Below are 19,040 nucleotides of genomic sequence, written 5' to 3' on the forward strand. Positions count from 1 at the left end.
TTTTCCGTTTTTGATGCATGCATCGATGCATCCTGTATAGTATAGCATCAATCAACTGCATTGATCTGCTTGCCTATGAAGTTTATAATCCAGTTTAGTTTCGTTTGTGCAAGTCTACTCTACCGGTATTTCATTTGCATCCTGACATTATTCTTGGAGCTGATGTATTTACGACTCAGCAAGTGAGCTACCATGTTCAGTCTATCAATTGCTGTTATTTATTTCTCAAATGTGAATGATCATTTTGTGTCCCATCCATTCACTGACTACCTACCAATTTCCATTCGTATTGTCATTGTTTTGGCTGACTGACATACCATTGCATCTATTTGGCAAGATTTTGATGATCTGTCCGCGACGGTTACCTTTCTTCTCGAAAATTCTTCTGGGTCAGTTTTCATAACCACGTACCACAACCGTAGGTACCTAAGAATCATTTTGCCCCTGTTTCACCTGGAAGAAGTGTGACAAGCAACATTTCTGATAAATCAGTTAGATTTGTCTACGCAGTGGTCATCATCTGATTGAGTTTTTGATGGTCAAGTGGGGTTTGAAGTGTTTGAAACGGCCGGATGGTTTCTCTTTCCTGCCATCATGCAAGGCTGCTTCACTACAGGGGGATATTAAGTTTGTTGAAACTGCGCTTGAGGCTTTACAGGGAAAAACATAAATGACCCTGAGGCGAGGTAACTTATTCCTGGATCTCAAAATCTGCAAGCGTATGAGAAGAATGGCTTATGTTTCATGGGTTAGTGTTTTACAGGATATGACGAAAAGCGCAGAGATGTGGAGTGCCATATGGAATACCAATGGGGGCGTTCCAAGGGGAAAGGATCATTCATGCCAAGCCTTCTGGCATCGACAATTCCGTCAGCACTTTTGGTATGCTATGAAATTGATTAGTTTTTAAAACCTTTATTTAAAAAAGTCAGTATTGAAATGCCTTTGTATTCGGGGTTAACCTCCAGTGGAATCCATACCGAGGTTGTTCACAATAACTTAATGATTGATTGCTTAATGGCACCACCACTCTAATCATCATTAGGATTGCTTCTAGTTTATTTACATTATTTATTCAAACAACTCTCCTAGTTTATTTATGGCATGTTATTTATATATGTTCTTGACTTACAGCTACATATAGATGATGTATCATTGTATCTACGTATTGAAATCAGTATTTTAGCCAAAAAAATCTTGTACTCTTGTTAGTTTTCGGTCTAAAGCATGGAAACCTTTGCAAATGGGCGAACTTAAATAATTTATTAGGAAGCATATGGTCACCTGAATGTTAATTGCCTTCTTATCATTTCTCCTAATTTGTTTTGTTTCACTAAATCTTATGTTTGAATCTAGGAAAAAAATGATCAAATTCAAGAAGGGGGAACTGACAAACCTTGAGTCCAGGAACCCAGTCAAAATGCTTATTTATTACTTATACAAGAGTTGGTAGGAACACAGAGGCCCTGGTTGCTGGTGTGTCTGAAAGAGCATCTAGGCATCCAGATGCTATGCCTTCTGTCTTCCATGCATGCAGTGAACTCTATTACTGAACAGCTTTCAAGCATTCATTTTGTGGAAAAAAAAAACCGGCTAATTAAATTGGAGCATTCATTTTGAAGACCATATGGTTATGAATATAATGAAAGCTCATGAACTAGCCAGCAAACAAAAGTAAACACAGGAAATGATCAGTTTTGAAGGGCCATTACTTCATTATATTAGGACTCAGATCTGACATGCATGTGTAGAGGTTTTAGCATTTAATTTATATATACTACTAAAGATAAGCACACATCCCCACACACACTATTTCCTCTATTGTCGCATGCCAACGTCCAGCAACGATCTAGTAGTGCTAAGGACAAGGATTCTTTTAGATACCGTGTGTGTAGCGAACTGAGCTTTAACTTATACTCTCTCCATTCCTAAATAAATCAATTTCTAAGGTTATTCTAAGTCACAAATTTTCAAATTTATAGAAAAAGCGCCAAAACTTATGACACTAAATTAATATCATTAGATACAATATGAAATATATTTTCATAATTTGTCCATTGGTGTTATAAATAATGTTTTTTTTGATAAATTTGATTAAATTTGAAAAAAGTAACTTAAGACAACTCTAAAAATCGATTTACTTAGGGACACAAGGAGTATGTGATCGAGTGTCTACATCTGTACTATGCTTTGTAAAAAAAACATACCATGTGTAGTAGTACTGCCAAATACAGAGTTTGTTAAAGTAATATAAGATTCATAAGTCTTTCTTGAATGAATGAGAAAGAAAACATGCATGTAAGGATGAGCAGCTGCATCTTATTCTTAGGCTGTGCAGCCAAGCAATGTCCAGGCCTGTCATGCATGAAAAATCTTATTTACAGAAGAGAGAATTCACTAAACCAACACCAAAACTATAACAAAATGGGGGGAAAACAAACAAAAATGAAAGAAATTCCGCAGAATGATGGCTAATTATTAGGAGCTTGTTCGTTCCGCTCTCTTAGCTAAAAACACGGCCGGTGCATGCGTGCGTGATCATGGCGTGGTCCGCGTCGGCGGTGGCTGTGGCTCCGACGGTGGCTTTGGCTCCGACTTCATCTTGCTGATGAAGCCGATGGCGATCTGGAGCATCTTGGTGAACTCGGTGAGGCTCTGCGTGACGATGAGGCGCACGTCGCCGTTGAGCTCCCTGCAGCTGATGGTGCAGGACGAGACGTCGGCGACGGAGCGCAGCGCGAGCGTCTTGGCCACCTGCTTGTCGCCCGCGTGCAGCGCGGCCTTGGCGCCGTGGAGCTTCTGCATGGCGCTTTTCATGGTGACGGTGCAGTTGCCGAGGCATTTTTTGAAGTCCGGCACGCCGGTGTTGAACCCCGGGAGCTTGCCCTCGAAGATGGACACCAAGATGGTGCCCGCCTCCGAGGCCGCCTCCAGCGCCACGGACACCAGCGCCTTGACGTCCACCTGCCCCGGGGCGCCGGCGATCTTGGCCGCGCCCTGGTTGGGCGCCGCGGACGCGATGACCGTCTGGACGTCCAGCAGCCGCTGGCCCAGCTCGCCCACGCACAGCTCCGGGTACGGGCCCGTCAGGCAGGTGGCGACGATCGGGCTGTCGCCGGGGGTGCCCCGCGCGGCGTCGGCGCCGCGGAGGGAGAGGGAGACGACGACGCAGAGGGACAGGACTGCTGCTAGCAGCTGGGTTGTCGTCGTCGTCGTGCGCACCGACAGCGCCGCCGCCATCTTCGATCGGTCGTCGATCTGATCTAGCTCTCTCCTTCTTCGCAGGTCCTGCTTTTTAATTCCAGCTCTCCGAGAGATCCGGCCTGCTCTCTAATTTCCAGTAGTTGATGAATGATGAATGAAGCAGTGAGTGACGAACGATGTGATCGATCTGTGGAGCACATCACCTGATCGCACGCACGTACATATATATACGTTGACGGATGCTGCAGGGAGTGGTGGTTCTTGGTGTTCGTCATCGGTGTGGCCGGGAGGTTTTTCCGATGATGCGAGCATGGGGTCTGCGGGCGCGACATGATGCATGATCGATCGAGAGGTTGGGAGAGAGCTGAGGCATCGGATCGAGATCGAGCTCTGCAACTTTCCCGGCCGCTTCTTGTAATCCTGTTGTTGCATGTCATTGCGCGTGCTTGCGTGTACAGTCTGAATGAAGGTCGTGACGCGCATCTGACTGAAGGTTTTCCGACAAAAAAAAACACTATGACTGCTTCCTGCTACTCTGTTGCCAAGACCTCGTTTTCCGCAGCAGCATGTCGTCAGGGCTATTGTTGGCATGCAAAGGAAGACGCGGCCAGCTGCCGAGAAGCCAACGGCCAACGCAAAAATAAATAAATAATAAAAAGTAATTTGTCATCTTGTTGTAAGGAGGGTGATACATATGCACAATCTTTGCCATGCATTGGTATTCAACACCCTATCACATACATGCTCGTGTAAATAAATATGTAATTTTGCATAGTGAAGAGTGGAGAACTAAGGACAGCTCCAATAATAATACGAAGAGCTAGCTCATAGCATATTTTATTCAACAGAGAGGTAATACGAAGAGCTAGCTCATAGCATATTTTATTCAACAGAGAGGATAAAAAAAAGATAATTAAAAAGCAACTACTCCCTCTGTCCCAAATTATCTGTCGCTTTTGGTTTCCGTGTCATAAGTTTGAATTGATTTGTAGAAAATGCGTGTAACATTTGTATCTCCAAATAAATTTATTAAAAAACTAGATTCAAAAATCTTTCTAATGATACCAATTATGTACCATAAATATTAATATTTTTTTGTCAAAGTTGTTTCTTGGAAAGCGAAGAAGATAGATATTTTGGAACAGAAGGAGCAGTTAGTTTTTTCATGAAGACCTAAACTCATATGTTTTTCAATGATTTATGTGTCTATCTATACACGATCTTCTATTCTAACATATCATACTGCTCTGTTTTATCTTTTTAAACGACTTACAATTTATAACGGAGGAAATACTTGTTTTGTCCCAGTTAATTTGAAGGTGAACGGCAAGACGTGCCCTCTTGTTGGTTTTGTTCGAAACAAAGAAAAACTAAATATAGATTGAATAATTAACTTCACGTGTCACGAACGTACCACAGGTTTTCTAGCCCAAATATCACAAGAAGATTAATTTGACACATGCCGGGCATTTTTCTATGCCTAGATCAGTATCAGACATGCATGTATGCGTAATATAATATTAATGAACTATAATATTTAGCCTTTTTCCCCCTGTGAAACACGTTAAATTTAACACAAATGCTCATATGTCTTAGCTTAATATATGACAATTTTATTTATTTTATTATGTAAAATGTTGATGACCTTAATATGTTGCACCACGTCGTTATCAGTTACGGCTGCCCTCACCACAACAAGTGATAATTCTACTGCGGTCGACTTCACAACAACATTACATGAGAATAAAATTGTGTTGGTATTTTATTGCCGTGCGGCAAAGTGTGGTAAACCTTTGACTTGGACTGACGGCTATTGCTGCATGAATAAAAAAGGCTAGAAGAGTTGTGTTATAACGCAATGGATGAGTGCAGGGTTAATTGTTCGGTATGCAACCCAAAGTGCCCAACGTAGTTGTTCCACCAAATGGTGAACAAGGGTTGTTGTCAACCATGGTAAGGAATAATACGGACTCTACATTATATACAATGCAAATAAAATGTTTGATTTGTGATTTTCAATTCATCAGTACCGACTAACGTGATGATGTACTGATGACATAATATAGAATTATTGAAGTGATATACATCCATCAACCGTCAACTAATATAATATAGAATTTATTTGTTGGTTTAATTTCCTCGGCTAAGTGTTCAATAGCTATGTTTGTGTTTCGCTTGTTTTTTTTATTGTCCTTTGAATTATTTTGGAGTCGTCAAATGTCATGCACTCTATTTCTAAATATAAAAAATTCAAGATTCCCCAGCGGCTCCATAAATAAACAGTAGTCAATATAGTTTCATTCCTAGTTTTATGCACGAGCGTATGCCCTATGCACATCACCACTATGTGCATGGAAAGTGTTAACTGCAGGAGAGAGGAACCTGCGGGACACACATCCTCATACACATGCACTATGATGTGCATGGGGCATATGCCCCTCACCACAAGCACCCTCCTCTCCCTTCCCTCCCGACTGCCGTCGAGCTTGCTGTCGGCGCTGCAGCGCCTGTGGGGCGCTTGGTCCGCCACCTCCGTCGTCAGCTAGCGCAATGGGCAAGCTCGAAGAAGTCGGGACAGGGACGACCGGAGGCCCAAGGGCGATGATGCCCTCGAGATCTGCCCGTGCCTCAACGTATGATGGCGTCGTCGGCACGCTTGGCAGCGGGTTGCAGCCTGCGGTGGATGTTAGCCGGGAACTCGGGGATTATCGGAGGCCCAAGGGAAATAATGCCCTCGAGATCCGGCGTTGCCGACGCGTCGACAATGGACACCGAGCTCAAAGAAGGCGTGGACAATGCAAGCGATGCCCAAAACAGTCAAAGGAGAGCCATTTCAGGGCTCCGGTTCTCCTGACGGTCGAAGGCTCCCTATATGCCCTCCATGCCGTACACATCCACTATGATGTGCATGGGGCACATGCCCCTGCAAGCACCCTCCTCTCCCTTCCCTCCCGTCTGCCACCTCCCGTCTGCCATCGAGCTTGCCGCCAAACGTGCCACCGGTGCTACGGTGCCGACAGGGCGTTCAGTCCGCCACCTCCATCATCGGCAACGCAATGGGCAAGCTCGAAGGCAGGAACTCACGGATGACCGGAGACCTAAGGAAAATAATACCCTCCGTCCAAAAATAAGTGTCGCTATGGCATTCGCAAAGTTGGTAATAATCCAGCAACCGGACCAAATTTGCTCCAGACCATTTAAATTAAGCACAAGAGACCAATCCAATCCACCCCACCACTTTGCCTCTGAAAACCAAACTAATCCAGCCTAGTAAATCTTCAGCCCCAAACGAATCCAAACCCACGGGTTGAAACGGTTCTGGTCACTATCTAACACCAGCAGTAGGCCGGAAGATTGATTAATAATCTAAGCAATAGTTATTCCATCCCATCCATCTCAAGGGCAGCCGAGGTTGGCTTCGGTCACAGGCTCAAAGCACCGACGCAACTTGGGTATTGATGATGCTGATCTGGAGACGAGCGGCGCTCTGCCACCTTCCTCTGCTTGGCCGCGCCATCGACGTAGGACGGTGGACACCGTCGACGCCTAGTTGCGGCCGCGCCGGGTGCCGCCGCTATGGGCGGGGAATCGGGGATAGCGAAACTGGAGTTAGAGAAGGGCAGGGCATCGGGTTCAGGAGACTGCACTGCTCAGAGCCTGATCGATCCAAGCCAATCCATTGTGACTGCTAACCCAGACCAAACCAACCCACTGGTCCGCTCATCCCATTTGCCCCCAAACTAAATAGGCCCAACAGAAAAACCAAACTGTAAAAACCGGCTCTAACCCAAACCATTACCGGTGTCGGTAATCTTTCTTAAATTGGACTGGATTTATAGAAAAAATAGCAACATTTGTTGCTCCAAATAAGCTTATTATGAAAATAAATTCAACAATCTATCTAATAATACTAATTATATACTATAAATATTAATATTTTTCTTATATATATTTAGTCAAAATTAAAATTATTTGACTCGTTGGGAAACGAGAACGATATTTATTTTGGGATAGAGAGGGTATAGCTGTAATAGACACGTTTAGCCTTCTATACTCCTGCATGTTTAGCTTGCCAAAAGCCTAATGAAATCCAGTCGGCCGTTGACTTCTCTTCCCTTGGTTGACTATAGAAAATGGCACAACGAAAACATTGCGCTTAGCCAATTTCGATGCAGAAATTATATAGAAAATTTTATAGGAATCAATTCATTTTTATAAAAAATCTAGAAAATAAAGGGGTAGACGTATTCCAAAGGGGTCCACTTTAGAATGCAGGGTTGTTTTTCTGGTTCCTTGCATCTTTCTACGGAAATGAATTAGTCAGAGATGATGTGGATGTCTTGCATGTTGAGATAGAATTTATAGTGGTGATTGGTTTGATTTAGATATAGTTATGGTAATGCTCCTGTTCGGTCGTCTGTCCGTCCGGACGGACCCGGCTGCGTCGCCCGCTCACGGAATGGACCCCGCCCGCGCCGCCTCCGTCCGCATCACCCACTCGCTTCGCGGCGTCTACGTGGTGTGCGCCCCAGCTTGCGGGGCGGATCTTGTCCACCCCTACGCCGCCCCCACTCGCGTCGCGTGCCCCCGCTGCGCCCCTTGCTCGCGGGACGGATCTTGCCCTTCCTCGCGCCACCCCTACCCATACTCGCGCCTCCCATTGCGGCTGCGCTCCATCCGCTTGCCGCAGCCCCTGCCAAGGTCCGAGCTGCCGATGAGCTCCACACCTGCGACCTCCGTGCCACTCCGTAGCATCGAGCTTCATGCCCGCGTCGAGCTCCGCATCGACGCCTCTGGAAATCATTAAAAAAAATCAGCTTCTGGCGGCCCACGCCACGGGTCGCCACCGTCGCTAGTGAGAACGATGGTGCTGCCTCAAGAATATGTCGCCCCCATCCACCTCTTTCTCCACCGACAGCGGGACGTCGCCTTCCTCACATGCCCGCGTCGTCCTCCTTCCTTGAGGAGGCCACCGTCACATCTCACACTAGACTCGCGTCCAACCCTTCACCTACCAAACGACATGGCACCGAACCCTTCACCTGACAAATAGAGGACGATTAGGAGAGAGAGAGAGAGAGAGATCGAAGAGGAGAGGAGAGAGATCGAGGGAGTGCACGGTTGCCACCATGGACCATGAGAAAGGGCTCGGCTAGCAGCCCGTTCGTTTGGTTGTGACTTGTCGTAAACGATCGTAAATTTCCAGCCGGAACAGTATTTTCTCTCACACAAACCAGCCAGCGGTACTTCTTCACGAACCAACCAACCGAACAAGCTGTAGATCCATGAGGAGGAGCAGGGACCCAGCTGGATCTGCCCGCCACGTGGGGAGAGAAAGAGGTGGGCAGTCGACGGTCGCCGACGCGGCTATGAGTACGGCCATATCTGCTCACCGTGGGAAGAGAGGTGGGTAGCCGATAGAGTCCGTGGGGAGAGGTGGGCAGCATCTATGGAAGAAAGAGGAATAGAGAAGAGTGAAGTGGCAGTTGGGGCAATGGAAGTGAAGGTGTTAGGGTTTGTTATATGGGCCTTGATGGTTGGGCTTGTTATAGTTTTGTTAATATGATTTTCTGTGGTCCGTCTCTGTTAATATGCTTTTCAGTAGTGGGGTGTCTCCGAAAATTGCATCACTGGTTATATTTTTGGAGACCCTCTTTTTTTTGTCCACCTCTGTTAATCTGTGACCGACGAAGGAACACCTGCTTGCTACAATGCACAAAATAAACACTAGCTTAGTATTACCGTAGCCTCAGGTTGGGTCAGAGTTGTCAGTTGTGTGGTGACGCTACAGGCATTAGACAAAAAGTTTGGTTGGGAGGTGGTAGAGCAGCAACGTGTGTCGATGACAAAAGAAACAAGGATTATATGAGAACTAGAAAAGAACGATACAAAGGTCGTGTATGAATAGTGAAAATGGTATTGTCAAAGTTGATAGCTGGCATCAAACGTTACTTCTACCTATTAAAATGTACTTATTCATTGCTTAGAAGAGATTAGGAACCAAATGGCTTTGAACGTCGGGTATGTCTATCCAATAAGCAGTGACAACATCATAGATTATGTGTTCATCATTTGATATATATTACGAGTGTTTTGACTTGTCAAGTACTCCAGAGGCTTAATACTAGTATCAGTAGCTGTGCTGTCATAACTAATGCACTCGGCTCCCGTTGAAAATCATCCATGTTGCCACCAGCTCTGACTTAGCAGAAATAATATATTTTTTTATATCAAATCTAAAAAATCAGCTGCAGAATGTTATTTGGTTCTCTTCATGTTACTGTATTTATGAGGCACCGGATTATGAGTCATACAAGGAACTAACTGTGTAAGTGCTTGGAGGAGTGTGTGTTTTTTTTTTCATGGTGGAAGCTTTCCTGTGCCTAAATACTCTTGCATTCCTCTCATTCCACAATTCCCACACAGCAAGCGGGATTCGAGAACAGATTCCTTTCTTAGGGATCCCAGAGGTTTCCTCAGCGATATCCACCATTCAAGCACAGTGTCAGAGGGAGACCAAGCGTTTGGGCACGCTTGTGGCCAAGCACTACATTCCGTAACCATCAACCAAATGCGTCTTGAGTACCTGCAAGCCACCAGGTGGTGGTGCTCTGTTTCCATGATGCAATGTACTTTCATAATATCGTGCTTATATTAGAAAAAAATATTGTAATTGTCACCGAATAAGAAAAAGTAATGATCATTTTTCCGAATCACGGTACAGAAAAGAGGAAAATGCGATAATCCATGCAAGTCAAGGACTTTAGGTAGACAAGTTTCACCGGAAGGAAAGTAACCTAAATGAGCTGCTCAGTTCACAAATAGTGATCAAGTGAATATATAGAGATATTTAGACACGTCGAGAGAGAATGCAAATGATGTATGTACCATAACTAGAACGATGTATCTTCTGATTTACAGCGTCAGGGAGACACGACAGAAATGAGAAGTGCTAATTAAAGAGACCCGGCTACAATAATGGTGTTGTGTTGTCGGACGATCAACAGTAAGTAGCACCTCCGACCTGACGCTAAACAACTGAATATTATACTCTCTCTCTCTCTCTCTCTCTCTCTCTCTGCTGTGTCTTCTGTCATCAATCAACAAACGAAATGGAGCCGAAGCCGAACCCCGATGGATGGATGGATCGATCAGCGCCCCATCCCCTGCGCAGCCGGCGCGGACATGGCGACGCCGGCAGCGGCCCTCTGGGCGTTGAACTCCCAGCCGAGGATGGGCTCGTAGCCGCGCGCCTTGAGCTCCCTGTACTCCTGGCAGAGCGCGCATGGCAGGCAGCAGAGGTGGACGACGAAGTCGGCGCAGGGCGCCTCTGGGAGGCCGTGTTCCTTGCGCATCCTGCCGCGGTACGTGCAGGAGTAGGCCCACGTGCACCACGACGCCGACAGGTACTCGATGAGCGCGAACAGCGTCGCGCTCGTCCCGCACGACGTCGTGCCGTGGTCCACGATCTCCGCCGTCCGCCCGAACGTGATGCACGGGCACCAAAACGTCATGCAGCCTGCATGGGTGCATGAGCAGAGCATGACATGACGGTGAGCTTAGCTAGCTCTAGCTACCAAGCACAAGAACAAGATCGAGCTGAGGCTGAGGCTGAGCATCGGAGAGGAAGGAGATCGAGGAGGAGGCCGGCCGGCCGACGGCCGTCCGTCGGTGCTTACAGTTGTCGCAGTCGTCGAAGCAGTCGAAGAGGCCCGATGACCACTCCCTGGACGCTCCGGCACCGGGGAATAAGCCGGCCACCGGCGCCACCACGGGCGTAGTTTCCGGATACATCTCCAATAACCAGCTGGCCTGATTACGCTTGCGTTAGCTAGCCTCGCCGGGAAAGGGCGAGCCTGGGCCGGCCGCAGTCAAGCTCTAGCTGTGGCGGCGGGTTGATCGGCCTAATCCAATCCAATGGCGGCGGCCCGCGCGTGCGCGCCGATCCCCAGCCAAAGCTAGAGGAGCGGCCGGTTTCGCTGGCCGGCGACTTGGCACGGCAGCAGCAGCGCAGGGTGAACGGAGGCAACAGGAGACTCTCGTCGACCTGCACGTAAATATACGTCTCGGGATGCATGGTCCAAGGATGGATTGAGTGGTTGCTGGTGCCGGCCGGCGTGTGGTCGTGAGGTTTTCCCGGCGATGGTCGCGCGCGCGACACTCCCTCGTGTCTCTACCCTTTCTTTTAACGGCAGGAGAGCTGGACACCGAGGACATTACAACGGCGCATTCCCTCCGTTTTCTGCTCTGCACGTGTGTTCCTCTTCCCAGGGCAAAACAGCCTCTCTCTCTCTCTCTCTCTCTCTCTGTGCTACCTATCTGGTGATACTCCTCCACCGCCCCCCCCCCCCCCCCCCCCCCCCCCCCCCCCCGCTCTTTTATCAATTTCCCATTTTTCAAAATAAGTTATACAGTGACGATGATTACCGGACCGTATAATAGCTTTGTGCGCAGCTTCCGGTTGGGACCAGTACACAAACAGTTCTACTAGCAGTAGATTGGCAATAGTTTAAACTGCTAGTGTGAAAGACTAACAATATGTGGTGAGTTTTTACTTGTGTTTTTTAAGAAACGCTAGTACAGGCTCAGTTAAGCTAGCCACGTAAAATGGGTTATATAGTGGCGATAATTAGTGAAAAAAGTTTTAATCTGTGACCGAGAAAAGAAGACTCGGGGCCTGTTTGGTTCGCGGCCTCGCAGGCACATGATCCTGGCCCAGGCGACCGAAATCAGACACCTGGGAGCGCTGCCTGGGCCAGGCAGCTCCACTTATGAGGGAACCAAATAGGCCCTTGCTTGCTGCAAAGCACAAAGGATTGTTTGGTTGGAAGCCTGTCACACAACTTCCAGCCAGGTAGAGCAATCTGAACCCTATGTAAAATTGGATGTCTGACTTGGGCTCAAACCAAACAAACCCAAAATAAATCGTAACTTATTAAGACCGCAGCCTCAAGTTGGGTTAGAGTTTTGTGCTGACGCTTGGCATTAGACAAAAGTTTGGCTGGAAGAGGTAGAGCAGCAACGTATGTATGATGACAAAAAAAAGGATTATATGAGAATTAGGAAGAAGGACACAAAGGTCGTGTATGAATAGTGAAAATGGCATCGTCAAATATCATGTTCGCTTGGCTGATAAGTCATGGCTAAAAGTACTGCTGGCTGATTTGTTATGAGAGAAAAATATTGTTCATTGGCTGAAAAAGTACGGCTTATAAGCCAAGCGAACAGGACGAAAGTTGATAGCTGGCATCAAACTTCACTTCTACCTTCCCTTTAAGGCCCTGTTTAGACTGAAGCTGCTAAAATTTAGACAACTAAACCAGTTGCTAAACTTTAGCCACCCCTGTTTAGTTTGCTGGACTAAAAAAGCCTTTTAGTCCCTTTTAGTCAGGATGTTTAGATCCAAAGTGACTAAAAGGTGAGGCAGCCTGGGCTTTAGTCCCATTTAGCAACCCCTTAGTGACTAATTGGCTAAATGTCCTTTTAGTCCCATTTAGTCATAGTGTTTAGGTAAAAAATGAATAGGACTAAAATTAGCCAGCTAAACTTTAGCAGCCCAATCTAAACTTCCCCTAAAATGTACTAATTCAATGCTTAGACGAGATTAGGAACCCAATGGCTTTCAACTTCGGGTATGTCTGTCCAATGAGTAGGACATCATGAGAGATTGTGTGTGCATTTCATATATATTACAAGTGTTTTGAATTGTCAAGTAGAGGATTAATGCTAGTATCAGTAGCTGTGTGTCATAGTTATTGCACTGGCTCCCGTTGAAAATCATCAATGTTGCCACCAGCTCTTAGCCGAAAAAAATATTTTATATCAAATGTAAATATCAGCTGCAGCATAACGTTATTTTCTCCTAATATAATGCAAAGGCAGAGCACCTGCCATTTATGCTAAAAAATTATCAGCTGCAGCAGAACGTTATTTGGTTCTCTTCATGTCGTGTGTGAGGCCCCAGATCATGAGAGCCTGTTTGGCAAGGTTTTTCCTCAAGTGCTTCTTGAGGAGGAGCCACTTTTTAGGGATCTGGTTTCTGGTCTAAAAACGGTTCTGGCTTCTCTATTGTCTATCAGAAAACGACTTCTCCTAAAGTGTATGGTAGACTTCTTTCGGCTCCTCCACACAAGTTGCTGCCGGAGCCGTGCCAAACAGGATAGAGTATGTATATGTTGCTCTTACCATTTTCACTAGTCATGATCTATAGCATGTGTTAATTGATTTCTACATCACCTTATTTGCTGATTAATTAAATGCAAAGACAAAAGTAGTGAGACTAGTAAGTGCAGAAAATGATAGTTGAAATGAGGATATGGCTTGTTTATAGCAGCAGAGTATATGGCTTTGCAGGCCAATAACTGGAGCAAAGTTAGTTAGTTTGGAAATCAGTTATGACCCGAATTAATAATGTTGCGTCTCTGCAAATGATATTTCCATTCTTTTTTATTCGAAACGGACACAAGAAATGCAATACAAAAATCAAACCGTACGGCCCGGTCCTGATCTTGACATGACATTTTGGCCTTGTTTAGTTCAAAAAGTTTTCCCAAAAAGTGCTACAGTAGCCATCACATCGAATCTTACGATATGTGCATGGAGCATTAAATGTAGACGAAAAAAATTAATTGCACAGTTTGGTTAAAAATCGCGAGACGAACATTTTAAGCCTAATTAGTCCATGATTGAATACTAATTGCTAAATAAAAACGAAAATGTTACAGTAGCCAAAATCCCAAATTTCATCCAACTAAACAAGCCTTTTCTCTCGATCGTCTGAACGAAAGAAACACACATAAACATTCTTTATCGTACCAATCCTGACCTTACCACATCACAATCAAATAAGTCGTCACCATAATAAAAAAAGAAAAGAAAAAAGAAATAATTCCCATTTTTTCATTTTACTGGCAACCACGCATGATGCATGGAGCCAAGAAATACAGTAAACGAAACAAAAAATCAACTGTACACTCCGTACTGATGGAGTTGGTAGAAATTTACATGCACATTTCCTCATGTCTGAAAGAAACACATACGCACGCACACACATCAGCACATCGATGATCGATCACAATCCACGCACGTCACCACAAACAAAGAACAAGTGCAGTCGTACACGTAATAATTTACCATGCATGCATGCAAGGAGCGGCGGCGGCCGGTCGGGAAATGGGTGGGTGGGTAGCTCAGCGTCCCATCCCCTGTGCCGGCGGCGGGTACATGGCGGCGGCGCCGCCCCTCTGGGCGGCGTTGAGGTCCCAGCCGATGACGGGGTCGAATCCGCGGGCCTTGAGCTCCTTGTACTGCTGGCAGAGCGCGCACGTCTCGCAGCAGAAGTGGACGCAGCAGTCGCAGCAGGGCGTGTCCGGAAGGCCGAACTGGGCGCGCATCTTGGCGCGGTACGTGCAGGAGTAGATCCACTGGCAGCCCGTGAAGTAGGCCAGCAGCGCGTAGAGCGCCCCCGCCGTGCCGCACGACGTCGCGCCGCCGTCCACGATCTCCGCGACGCGACCGAACGTGATGCACGGGCACCAGCACGTCAGGCAGCCTGTCAAGTGTCATGCATATGTCAACGACAACGAACGAACAACGGTTAGCTAGGTAGCTAGCTGCTGTGCGCCTGTCGGCCTGTGCCATGGCGCGCGGCTAAACGTGATGGTGCGTGCATGCATATGCGGTTGATGATGATGCTTTGCTTACAGAGGCCGCAGTCGTCGAAGCAGTCGAAGAGGCCGGAGGACCACTGGGAGGCAGCGGCGGGGCCGCCGACGGGGATGCCGGTCACCGGCGCCGCCCCGGCCAGCTCGCTAGGCTTGGACGGATACATGTCGTCGAGCTGGCTTCTCCGATCGCTGCGCTCGCACGATCGACAGTGCTATCGATCTACGACTCCTCGGTTTCTTGGCTCCTCTACTAGCCGCTGTTATAGCTAGCTCTGTGTGGCTCGCTGCAGTTGTGTTTGTTGGGCTCGCCTGCTCGCCGCCGTTCGTTGGTTGCCGGGGATGAGCGAGCCGGGGTGCTGTTATATATACTACGAGCTGCTGCCGAGCTGCCGGATCGTCCCGGCAAGCGGGCGGCTGGTCCAATCCCAATCCGCGTCGCGACTTGGCGCACCGGCCCCACCAACCGTACCAGCGGTCTCGTTGACCGGCCGCTCTGAAATGATAATATTTTTTTAAAGGAAAATAATACCTGATCGGAAGGCGACCGGAAACTGTCTCGTCTGCATGGGTGCATGAACGCTACGCCTGCCTGCCATCTTTCTGCAAGACTTGATCTCTTTTTTTTTTCTTTTTTTTGGACGTGATCAATTCATCTGCATGTAAGGGGGTGTTTGATTCTTTAGTCGCTTCTAAAATTCATGTCACATCGAATATTTAGATACTAATAAAGAGCATTAAATATAGATAAATTACAAAACCAATTACATAGATAGAGACTAATTTGTGAGACGATTTTTTAAGCCTAATCAATATGTCATTAGCACATGTTTACTGTAGTAACACATCGTCAAATCATGGACTAATTAGGCTTAAAAGATTCGTCTCGCAAATTAGTCGCAAGTTATGTAATTAATTTCGTAATTAGTTTATATTTAATACTCTATGCATGTATCTAAACATTCGATATGACAAGAATTTTAGGAGGGCCTGTAGAAACCAAACATCCCCTAACTATAACATGCACGACGTGTTCGTTTTTTCTCCCCTCGGTTGCGTTGGTTAGTTGTTCGTGCACGTAGTTGCGCCTGAGTGCCCAAGTCAATGTTGCCTCGCCTTTGAGGATTTTTTTCGTATTTCCTTTTTATAATAAGTTCCAGGTCCAGATATGTAAATGTACTCGTAGTTTCCCAAGCGTTGGAGAGAAGGATATGTGCTTGTGCACATGGGATCTTCACATCACAGGAAAAAAGAAAGGTGCAGTCGTCATGCAACGGTGGTTTGAACGATTCATCAGGGCATTGTTTTGGGCACAAATTGAGCCTTAATTACCTCAACGACTTTATCATCAGGTTATTATGCAAGGACTTGTTCAGAGTTTAACGTATGCGGCCCGCTGTCACCTCTCGCGTCGCCTCCATCTTCCTAACCTAGCTTAGCTCAGCTGGTGGGTGTGGGTCCATCCCTTTCCCTTCCCTGCAGTTGTGCGCCAACTTGCGTGTGTGGGACACGTTTGTTCAGCTATATATATTTCTTCCATTTGTTTTGCCAGCTACGAGCCATTATATTTTGCCCAAGTCAATATATCAGTCAATGACTCTAAATATCTTTTTTTTTATTTATGGAGTACTTTATAAAGCCGTTTTCTTTATTTTCGGGACCAAAGACACACACGTATTATATTATTATCTGCTTTTTTCCAATGCAAGCGGTGGCCATAATTGAGGCACAAGTTGCTCACATATGTCCAACCATAGACATCCAGCTTACTAGTATTAAAAAGAACAAGACGTGAACATTCAACGCTACGGTGTAGCTACCTGCTCGAAATCATGCACGGAACCATAGACTTGCAGCTTATTATTATTAGTTGACACAATGCAATTTGAGTTGTATACTAATCGCAAGCTAGGTGGTTTTAGTTAACGTCATGTTCGCTTGACTTATAAGCAGTACTTTTTCAGTCAACGAACAGTATTTTTCTCTCACAATAAATTAACTCACAGTACTTTTAGCCATGACTTATCAGCTAAGCGAATAGAGCATTATGCTCTGCCAGATGCTACTTTGTCAGTTTATCACTTGTCGCTTCTTCGATTCACCTGTTTAGAGTCTCGAAAGTTAAAATAACTGAACATTAGACCGTGAGAGCCAAATATGGCCTAAGTATAATCATAATTCATATGACAGGATTGCAGTTGTCCTTGTGCGCGCACAATAATCTTTTGTTCTTTATTTTTCTTTCCGCTCACGGCAGGGAGATTAGCCCTTCAGCGGCACTTCGTCTGACTTGAGAACCACTTAAGAACTACTGTAACATTCTTTTTATTCGAAACCATGAAACCATAAATTTTTTTCGAAATATTTAACCGCTGTCCCAAAATCACCGTCAAACACGTAAAATAAAACACCGTGATGTCCACGACGTAAATGAGTGGATGAATGTTAGGAATACAGTACGACACCCCGAAACAGACGTAACTAGAAACGAAGCTCAAACGAAAGAGATACGGACTAAACAGCTAGCTAGGCTGGAAATTCCAGGAGCTCGGACCGGAATTTCTGGGAGAGAGAGAAACGAAACCGTAGGTAGGAACTGTACACGCACTGTGGCTCTGAAGGACCGGAAACGGCGACCAGAGGGGGGTGAATGGGAGCCTCAAATTTCTTTCGAAATCTTCGACCACTGTCCCAACATCAATCCCTAAAAAGCATACACGAAAGACTTGATAACCACGACCCTAGAGAAGGGTGGATGCTCCCTCAGAACACAGCGGGTCACCACAGAGCAAACGGAACACAGATCGAAGCCCAAACGAGCAAACTCCAAAAAAAAAACAGCACTGCTCCTGCAAATATCGGACACGTCCGGTATTATATCGGACACGTCCGGTATTTTCGGACACGTCCGGTATGATCTCGGACACGTCCGGTATTTTCAGCAGCAAGCTGACCAAAAGAGAAAAATCCAAAATCCCATCAAATGGTGTCCAAAAATCATGAAATTTTAACCATGGCTCTTTAGACACCAAGGGAAGGTCTCCACCAAATTTCAGCTCAAAACTCCAAAGTGAGAAATATCGGACACGTCCTAGATCATATCGGACGCGTCCGGTATGAACGAGCAGTTTCTCGGGAAAAATCAAATCAAGCCATAACTTGATCAAATCAACTCCAAATGACTTGAAATTTTGCACAAGGATTCACAAGCGAGTAGAAAGGCAACCTCTAAAGGAAAATGGCCCGAAACAAACTCTAACTCCGTGAATCGAAGGAATTGAAGAATCCCCAAAAAATAGGTCAAGAACTTAAATTGCTCGGATCTGCGATCTCGTGAGGAATTAGTGGATTTCCTTCGGTGCAAAGCTCCTACTCATGTCATTGATCGATCCAAGGCAACAAGAACGAACCAAAACCATCCCAAAACGAAGAAACGAGAGGGAAAACAAGAGGGGACAAAAGGAGCTCGTGAAGAACACCAAAATCACATCAAGAACACAACTAAATCATGAATCCCGGAGGGCATACGGTGGTTACGGCCACCGATTCCTTCAAAACCAAGTCACAATTTAAGTTGTGGACCTCTCTCATACATGGAAGCAAACTAGAGGAAGAAACCCTAAAGGAGAAAATGAAAACTGGAGGAGGTGAGGGAGATGGGGGCTCCCTCATCCTATTTAACAGGGCTATTACACATTCCCAGTTTTGCCCCTGGATACAAATGAGTTGAACCGCTAAGCCCAAGGGCGTTGTTGTCCAACCCGGTGTAATCTTGATCCGACGGCCACCGCGCCTTCTCATCGGTAGCTTCGCCTCGACGCGAACTCCCCGATGCCGCCACGTGTCGTCCGTCCCTCCTCGGAACCTCCGCCCGGGTTTTGAGGCCCAAACCCGTAAACCGTCCATCCGATGGTTTTGAGGTCCAAACCATCAAACCGTCCGCGAGTAGCGTACTTCATACGCGTCCCCCGCCATCCGACGCGTGTCACCGCTGTCCTCGACCGGCCGGCCCGCCAAGTCCTCCTGAGCCTCGCTCGACTCACGCGTCCGCCGTCTTGACCCGGTCAACACCGTCACTCCATGTCTTCTTGCACTTGTCGATGTCCCAAGTGTCAGCCACCGCGGCTAGTCACCCGGCCTCTGGGTCCCTCGGTCCAAGCCTCACGTCCGTCC

At 46.4% G+C, this 19,040-nt stretch overlaps 3 protein-coding genes across 3 annotated transcripts; all 3 read right to left on the reverse strand.

Annotated features, from left to right (window-relative positions):
* Nucleotides 1-2,299: 2,299 nt before the first annotated feature.
* On the reverse strand, nt 2,300-3,409 carry LOC136537547 (uncharacterized). Its single transcript, XM_066529479.1, has one exon. It carries the CDS (start codon nt 3,238-3,240, stop codon nt 2,539-2,541), a length of 702 nt encoding a protein of 233 aa, XP_066385576.1. The 5' UTR covers nt 3,241-3,409; the 3' UTR covers nt 2,300-2,538.
* Nucleotides 3,410-10,074: 6,665 nt separating this feature from the next.
* Nucleotides 10,075-11,212, reverse strand: LOC136537548 (cell number regulator 3-like). Its single transcript, XM_066529480.1, has 2 exons — nt 10,884-11,212; nt 10,075-10,723 (listed from the first exon to the last, which is right to left on the reverse strand). The coding sequence occupies exons 1-2, from the start codon at nt 10,996-10,998 to the stop codon at nt 10,356-10,358; spliced, it is 483 nt and encodes a 160-aa protein (XP_066385577.1). The 5' UTR covers nt 10,999-11,212; the 3' UTR covers nt 10,075-10,355.
* Nucleotides 11,213-14,193: 2,981 nt separating this feature from the next.
* LOC136537549 (cell number regulator 10-like) lies at nt 14,194-15,186 on the reverse strand. The gene is made up of 2 exons (XM_066529482.1): nt 14,908-15,186; nt 14,194-14,755 (listed from the first exon to the last, which is right to left on the reverse strand). Exons 1-2 carry the CDS (start codon nt 15,032-15,034, stop codon nt 14,394-14,396), a joined length of 489 nt encoding a protein of 162 aa, XP_066385579.1. The 5' UTR covers nt 15,035-15,186; the 3' UTR covers nt 14,194-14,393.
* Nucleotides 15,187-19,040: the final 3,854 nt, after the last annotated feature.

Source organism: Miscanthus floridulus, chromosome 2 (assembly GCF_019320115.1).
Source record: "Miscanthus floridulus cultivar M001 chromosome 2, ASM1932011v1, whole genome shotgun sequence".
Taxonomy (NCBI): Eukaryota; Viridiplantae; Streptophyta; class Magnoliopsida; order Poales; family Poaceae; genus Miscanthus; species Miscanthus floridulus.